The sequence below is a fragment of the Labrus mixtus genome, chromosome 1 (assembly GCF_963584025.1).
Source record: "Labrus mixtus chromosome 1, fLabMix1.1, whole genome shotgun sequence".
Lineage (NCBI taxonomy): Eukaryota > Metazoa > Chordata > Actinopteri > Labriformes > Labridae > Labrus > Labrus mixtus.
This window is the reverse complement of record NC_083612.1, coordinates 7,642,532-7,650,286: the sequence shown is the minus strand read 5'-3', so window position 1 is coordinate 7,650,286 and position 7,755 is coordinate 7,642,532. Positions and strand designations below refer to the sequence as shown.

The 7,755-nt window shown below is 42.7% G+C and overlaps 1 protein-coding gene across 2 annotated transcripts in view; it reads left to right on the top strand.

The window, feature by feature from the left end:
- Positions 1-595: 595 nt before the first annotated feature.
- Positions 596-7,755, top strand: part of LOC132979734 (EMILIN-1-A-like) — a 30,931-nt gene continuing 23,771 nt past the window's right edge. Inside the window, exon 1 of one of the 2 annotated variants that reach the window (XM_061045600.1) lies at positions 596-1,055. In XM_061045600.1, the coding sequence (XP_060901583.1) occupies positions 916-1,055 (140 nt within the window). In that variant the 5' untranslated portion in view covers positions 596-915. The remainder of the gene's footprint in view (positions 1,056-7,755) is intronic. The other variant, XM_061045681.1, reaches the window with a different exon arrangement.

Genomic DNA, 7,755 nt, shown 5'->3' with positions numbered 1-7,755 from the left:
AAGTCGACTAATTAATACTTTTCTTTAAATTCAAAGACAAGTTTGAATGTGTGGACATGAAGGGGGCTCACAAAGATGCAGGGTGAACAAAAATGTGAATAATTCCACTCAATTGAGAAAAGCTACTAAAGGTTATGATTGAAGAGTGCAGATGTTTGTGTCTCAAGTCAAATACAGAGACCTGATACTCTACGTCCCACCTTTGAGAGAGTTCATTCAAAATGTAGACTCTGCTGGTGTTGTGGAAAAACTAGCAGATTCATGCTCTTAACTTTTATAACACACGTCAAAGTTGACACTATATTTGAGAAAAACTGATTCAAATTGTAATTTTTTACAGTGTATCAACAAACCATGCTATGTTTCCATCAGTACTGGACACTACTGTGACCTGTCACTCTTTGCGCTGGTCTGGTACCCAGCGTGGTTCTGGTCTGGTTCTTCTGTCACTTCTGGTGGTGTACAGGTGAGTGTGCGGAGGCTGCACGTGTCTGGTTTCTCCTCCGGGAGGGGCGGGGTCAGTTCGGGGGGGCGGTGATGAAGAGGAGGAGCAGCTGGTCTCGGTTCAGTCTGTCGCAACGTTTTCTTCTTCTCTTTGTTTCTCATGAAAAGTTCTGATGGACTAACTCTGACCGGATCAAACCGGACTACAGACCGATCTAGCTTGGATTAAAGAGTCAGGATCAGCAGGACTCGGAGCGGGACTCGGACTCGGTGAGGGATAGAGGAGACTGGACTCTGCTGCAGGTCTGCTTTCTGGGGTGTTTGGGTCCAGACCATGGGTTGGTAGAACGGACTTTTGAGGAAACTTTTACTTTTGTCTCCATGGAGATGACTTTTTCCCGCCACCTGCGGAGCTGATCACACTCTGATCAGGTATCGATACTCTGTATTGATCGTGTATTGATCGGCGGGATGGCCGCGCTCCTCCTGCTGCTGCTCGCGCTCTGGACCTGCGGACACGCCAAGAGCGCGTTCCCGCAGAGGAACTCCTACAGCCTGTATTCAGGCGCGCACACGAACACGCACGGAGCTCGCGCCGCCAGCAGACACAGGTAGGCTGACACGTGCACGGAAAGCCTGACGATGATGATGATGATGGCGTTGTTGATGATGAGGGAAGAGATGAAGGAGGAGGAGCTGACGTCAGTTTGACTTCACCATTGTGTGTGTGTGTGTGTGTGTGTGTGTGTGTGTGTGTAGGTCCAACAGATGTTTTATTGTGAAACAGTACACAGGAAGTGTCAGTAGGCTGCTGGTTTGGATCCTGGTCCGGTTCTGCTGCTAATGTCATTGTGATGTCACAGGATTGATACCTGTGTTGGGTCCCCATGGTAACAGAGCTCTCAGTGGCTCCTGATGCTGTTTGTCACAGTCAAAAGGGGGCGTCAGCACGGGAGGGAAGAAAATGAAGTAAAGACACTTGAAGAATGGGTAGTAGATTTTAAAACAGGCGTGCTACCGTCGCTTAAATGAATTTAAGGTGAACTATAAATAGCTTTTAATTTTGCCTCTGTGCACAGCCTTACCAACTGAACATCCAGACAGATTTCAGGCTGAACGGACAGACGACAAACAAAGAGAAGACGATTCTTGACATTTGCAACAGCAGTGGCGTTTCTAGAGTCTGTTTGGGGGGGGGGGGGGTCCTTGGCAAAAACTTACAGGGGGCCCCTCCAACCAGCCTTCATCAAACATTATGTCATAAATGATCTGACACCAACAACAAACAAACAAAAAAGCAAAATGTGAAAATGTTGTTTATTTCCAAAGTTCACAACAAAAGCTCAAAACTTAATTTTCTTCAATGACTTTCATTGACAAACTTTGATTTTTCACAGCAATAATACGTGCAACTCTTAGCAGCACAATGAGAGAGAGTTCTGTAAGATCAGCTGAACTTAGGGAGGTTTCCCACGCCCCCGTTTTCACCAAGCGGTCCCATTCGGTTCAGTACAGTTCGGTACGGTAAACCCTGACCTTGTTTGTGTTTCCACAGCCAACCGTACCCTCATTTGGTAAACTGAGTGTTAGCTGGATAGCGATAGTTGTGTCAGCTGTGTAATACTGTGACATCATATCATAACGACACATTGTAGCCCGCCAATAAAGTCAAGGATGAAGAAGAGCGTGACTCAGAAAACAAAGGGAAACGATGGAAGACGTCCAGTAGAGGTCTGCACCTACAAGGTCGTCCATGGGGCGATGCTATGCGCTGTCATTAATCCACAAAAGACAAAAACAGCCTTGAAATTTCACTCTCGAAATCCATGGGACATGAGCCCTGTCACACAGGAAGTGACGCTTCTTTTAACAAACTAACAAACTGCTGTGATTAGCTCTTTCTCTTTAGGTTCAGATTTGGTACCCTAACAGAAGGGGAGCAAAACTGTCAGACAGTACAGGTCAGTTATTTTGGTACCATTCCAAACTTTTGACAGTTGAAACGCCAATGAATGCAAACTGCACCAAATGAAACTGGACCGCTTGGAGGAGATGGGGCTCGCTCTTCTGTCATTGCAAACTTTGCTAATTGTGAGCCACTTCTGTAGTTAAAAGTTTGTCACCCCTTGGGGGTCCTCTGCTGGCCTAAGGTCCAGAGCAGTTCCTTGCCTGTTGACAAGTCGGACCTCTGTCTTGTGGTGTAAATCACACAAATGAGATGTTATGTGCATGATGAAAAGATGACCTAAAAGATGCATCAAGACGAAAATTAATAAAAGGTCAAAAGAGGCACCAACAAAATGTGATGTTTGTGGCCGACATGGAGAACTTGTTGCTGCATGAATGAAAGTGAAGAAGCAAACATAAATTAGTGATTGCACATTTGCATGAAGTTAATGCTTATTATTTTCATTAGTGTTTTCTATGAGATGTAAGAATCATTTAAGGTTGATGATCTCCCAAACATGAAGTGAGGATCAGTTAACTTTCTAAAGGCCAAAACGGGGACAAAGATTGCAAAAAATGTCCAATCATATAGAAGTGTTTCAGGTAGTGAGCCTACTTCGAGCTGAATTTATGACCTCACTAAATATTTTCCTAATGAGTTTATGATCCCGATCTTTGTTTTGAGCCTTCTTCAATACAGCATGATGTTCATTTGGTAATTTATGGTTCCTTTAAGAGCCAAATATGAGACGAACAGAGACCGTAAAGCAGGGTATGCTTTAGGGCAGGGCATAGTTACCTATCACTGACAGGTCCCTACCTTGGTGATCAGTCAACCAGGAAAAGGCTGTATCCATCTCTTTGTCCAAACAGGATTGGTTGTGGTTGTAAAAAAACAAAGATCACAAGATAAAGGCCAAAATGCTAAACAAGCAGGAACCTCTGGTGTTGAAAATTAAGTGCACGAGAAAACACAAAAACAAGAAAACACGAGAGAACAAAATCCCCATTAAGGCCGACTTTAACGTTCTAGTTAGCCGCATGAATAAACAACTTTACAATATGTACACAAATGGCTTTGGTCTCTATGGTTAATTTCTCTTTTAATAACAACAGCCGAGGGCCTTGGGAAACTCACCTGTGTTCATTTGATTAAAGGTCACATATTCTCTCCTCCTCTTCAGTGTAAATAAGTCTCAGAGCTCCTCAAAACATGTGTGTGAAGTTTCTTGTTCTAAATCCACTCTGATCCTGTGTTTGATCATGTCTATAAACCCCTCTATTTCAGCCCTGCTCAGAACAGGCTGTTTCTGTGTCTGTACCTTTAAATATGTAAATGAGCTGTGTCTGACCACGCCCCCTCTCTGGAAGGGCTTGGGTGTCTCAGTCTTTCTCGCTCCATGTCCTATTGTTTACAGTGAGAAGGCAGACTCAGAGGGCAGAACAAACACCTAGCTGTGGGAGTGTCACCCACCTGGGGGAGGGGCTACTGCCCTTTGTGATGTCATGAAGGGAAAATCTCTAAACAGCCTGTTTGAGCACACATTTTCTAAAAAGTGGAGCAGGGAAAAGATGCTCAGGGTGGACTTTTCTCATATTTAGTGGAATTTGTAGACAGACTACGGTCACATATTAGAGTTAAAAATGGTGAAGTGGATTTTGGGAGTGTGGGCGTTTTGAGTGACAGGTGGAGTCCTTTGGCTTTCTAAATCAGCCAATTCATTCACTTAGAGTAACTTCTTGAATGTAAGACATGTTTGTGTTGTTAGTGGGAAATATTTTGTCAAGAAAAAAGAACAAATCATTTCTTTGTTTTCTTCTGTTTGTGAGTTTTTGTTTTTTTGTACTAGCAGGCCGTCTCTGAGGCCGGGACTCATGCTTTTCTCATGAGTGATATTATAGTATGTTTGCATTTTCAAGCCTGCACTTTGTAGAAGTGGTGCTCACCGTACCCGGCTTGTTTGCTCATTCAGTGTTTTCATTACATTTATTAAATTGTCATCCAGTACATTGAAGACTGGATTGTTGATGTTTTTTTTTTTTTCCAGGACAGATTATAGAAATGATGAGAAGCTCTGAGCTTCTTCACTCTGAAAAATAAACAGCTGTCGTCAGTCAACCATCACTATAAATGGAAGAAAGATCACTCTCCAGCTCATCATGACTTGGCCACAGATGTGGACTTTTTAGCATCTGTTTCTGGTGAGTCTCAGTTGAACAGTAAATAGAAAGTTACACAGACGCTTCACACAAGCTTTGTCAGTCTGTCCAGAAGAGGAGAAGAAAACAACTTTTAAAATGTTTGTTTGTTGAACGAAGGTCGGGGCAGTCATTCCTGCTGCATTCGAGGAAGTCAGGAAATCTAAATGCTGATTGGCCTGTGAGACAAAGCATCAAGCAGATTGTTTGCTCACGTTGAAGTGTTTGATGTTGAACAGTTTTTAAGCTGCTCTTGCATGCAGATATCTCTTTGTAGAGATAAATAAGTCGTCATCAGATTACTGTCGAAGTAAGGGAAGCCGAGATGTCAGTTCCACAGACTGGTTTACTACCTTTTTCTGCTCTGCATGTGGATTGTTTTTCCTGCCTTCATTAAAGCCTGCTGATCTGTATTAATCAGCACTACTCTTTTGTATGTTCCCTTATACTCGGAGTCAACCAATATTGGATTTTTGGGGCCGATACCCCTTTTTGGGGAAAGAAAAAAAAAACATACAGAAATATCTATGTTCGATCTGCAGAGATAGTTAAGATAGACATACACACATGTATTGTGTTGATCCCTCAAAGGCATTTATCAAACATACTTTTGAAAAGGATATTTAACGAAGACATGATGGTCACTCAACTGGAAAGTAACTGAGCATGTACGTGCATCACGGCTCTACACTCTGGAGATTAATGATGTTTGTTGTAATCCATATAGCGCCCTCTGCTGGTGAAAGAGAACTGCTAGTTTGATACAATAAAGCTCAAATTAAATGCTATTTATCTGGTGAATAAATCTAGTAATATCGGCGCAATATCTGCTATAAAATTAGCCGATACCGATTGTCACTTGACATGCTAATATCGGCCGGTATTATCGGCTGGTCGATTAATCTGTCTGACTCTAATATCAACAAATTCTACATTTTTATGTAGAATCTGTAAATAGAGCTTTCCGCTATCTGTTCAGAGCTTCCTGGTGTGTGAAGTTGAGCCGTGGATGTGGGGATGAGAAAAGGTCAAACATGGAGTATAATGAGGTAAGAAAACATCCTATCAGTGTAGAGTGATGAGGGGAGTGTAACCTTCCTCACACTAATGCATTAAACGGACACTAATGTCATATTTATAAAATGTTTTCCACATGTTTTTCCATCACTTGAGCTCTGACTGAAACTCCCTTAATGACCTCATCGTCTTCTGCAGTAGTTTAACCGGCTCGCTCTGCAGAATGACATCCACACAGTCACGTTTTCACTTGGAGGATTTTGTGGAAATTCAGTTAAACGTCGAGTTTCGTTTGGACGAAACCCGGCGACTGTTCATCACAGGGCTGCTGTGGATCCGATGGATCAGTTCCCACGCACACATGTTGACAGCTGGGTTTGAAATAGTTCACCGCTGTGTGTGTGTGTGTGCGTGTGTGGTTTGGTGACAGAAGGTCATGATGATAAGGGTGGCTTGTATTCTGGTGTGTGTGTTTGTAAAGATGATGTTAGATGCGGTCAGTGAAAGAATTTTCTTTCTGGGTGTGTTTTTTTGAGATCAGTGTTTAATTGGGGGACAGTGTGGGAAACATGTTGATGCTGTTGTGCAGTTTGTCAGAGTGTAATTTTTTGAGTGTACATTTTTTCAAAAGTGTCAAATTTGATAGGACAGAGGAGAGAGAGAGAGAGAGAGAGAGAGAGAAAGAGGGGATGAAATGCTGGAAAGGAACCAGAGGATCTAACCGCCCGCTCAGAGGACTGTAGCCTCTGTTCATGGAGCGAGACCTAAACGCTCTTTGACCCGTTTGTGTAAATTTTGAGTCTCGCTTGCTGATAAAAAAAGTTATACGGGATTGCATTAGGCAAATGTTCAATTTGCAAAACCACTCATCTAAAACAACCCGATCTCTCTTATTGTAACAATCAATAGTTTTGAAACTTATCTTCAATCATATTTTAAACCACAAGGTAAATAGAGAATTATTTAAATTAGGGCTGCAAATTTCAGTCATTTTTTTTAAACTCATATTGAATCGATAATCAGTTTAATCATTAATGAGATACAAAACACAAGGACAGGACTTGAGCAAGGCCCCGAACCCCCAAAAGCTCAGGGGCGCTCGTATGTATCTGATTGGCTGATGCTGAGACAAGCCAGGTGACATCATGTTGCACACATCAGCTGTACATTATACCGCTGACGGGTCACTGTCAGCTGCTCGCTTACTGCTGATGGAAGACGCTCGCTTCCTGCTGCAGCTGCTTCTCATTTAGAGCTACTCACCTGCAGACCAGCATGAGGCCTTTATTGTGAAATAGACACAGTGGTTTTACTTTGATAATCACAGAAGTAGCAGAAAGTATTTAGCTGCTCATATTATACTCCTTTGATGAAATATCTAGCTCCTGTGTGGGATTTTTAAACGCTTATAAAACAGACTGATGCATGCTTGTGACTCATGAAAGCAAAAGAGACCATAACAGTCATTTTTAATGGCTTAAACTGCTGCCAGGGGAAAGGTATCAGACAAAGAGAATAACAGGACACTGAAGAAAAAAAGACAGAAGCTCTGTACTGAAGACAGTTTGGTTTAAATAGAAAGCAGTATCAAACTTCCAACATGGCCGAAGTTTAAAACTCAACAGAACGGAAGGCTCAAAGTAAAGAGACATCCAAAACGAGATAAAACAATCTGTGTTAGAGCGATAAAGACATCGGGAGTCTGTGTTAGTCTGCAGTTATCAGTTTTTATTCAGGGGCTGAACTCACACACACACACACACACACACACACACACACACACACACACACACACACACACACACACACACACACACACTCACACTGGCACTGAAGCAGCAGTGATGTCACCAGCAGAAAACTGAAACAAACGCCCGGGTGACTCATTTCCTGTAGAGAGAGAGTGACATCAATCACGCACTGTGTGTGTGTGTGTGTGTGTGTGTGTGTGTGTGTGTGTGTGTGTGTGTGTGTGTGTGTGTGTGCATGTGTGTATACGTGTGCGTCCTGCAGGCATAAAAATCTGTAGTTTTCTCCACGGATTCCGCTGCACGGTTAGATTTTCTCTTCAATATGAAAAAGCTGAAACATCAGCGGTACAATGTTTTGATGTTTTCTACAGAACAGTTTCCACACTCAATCCTGCTC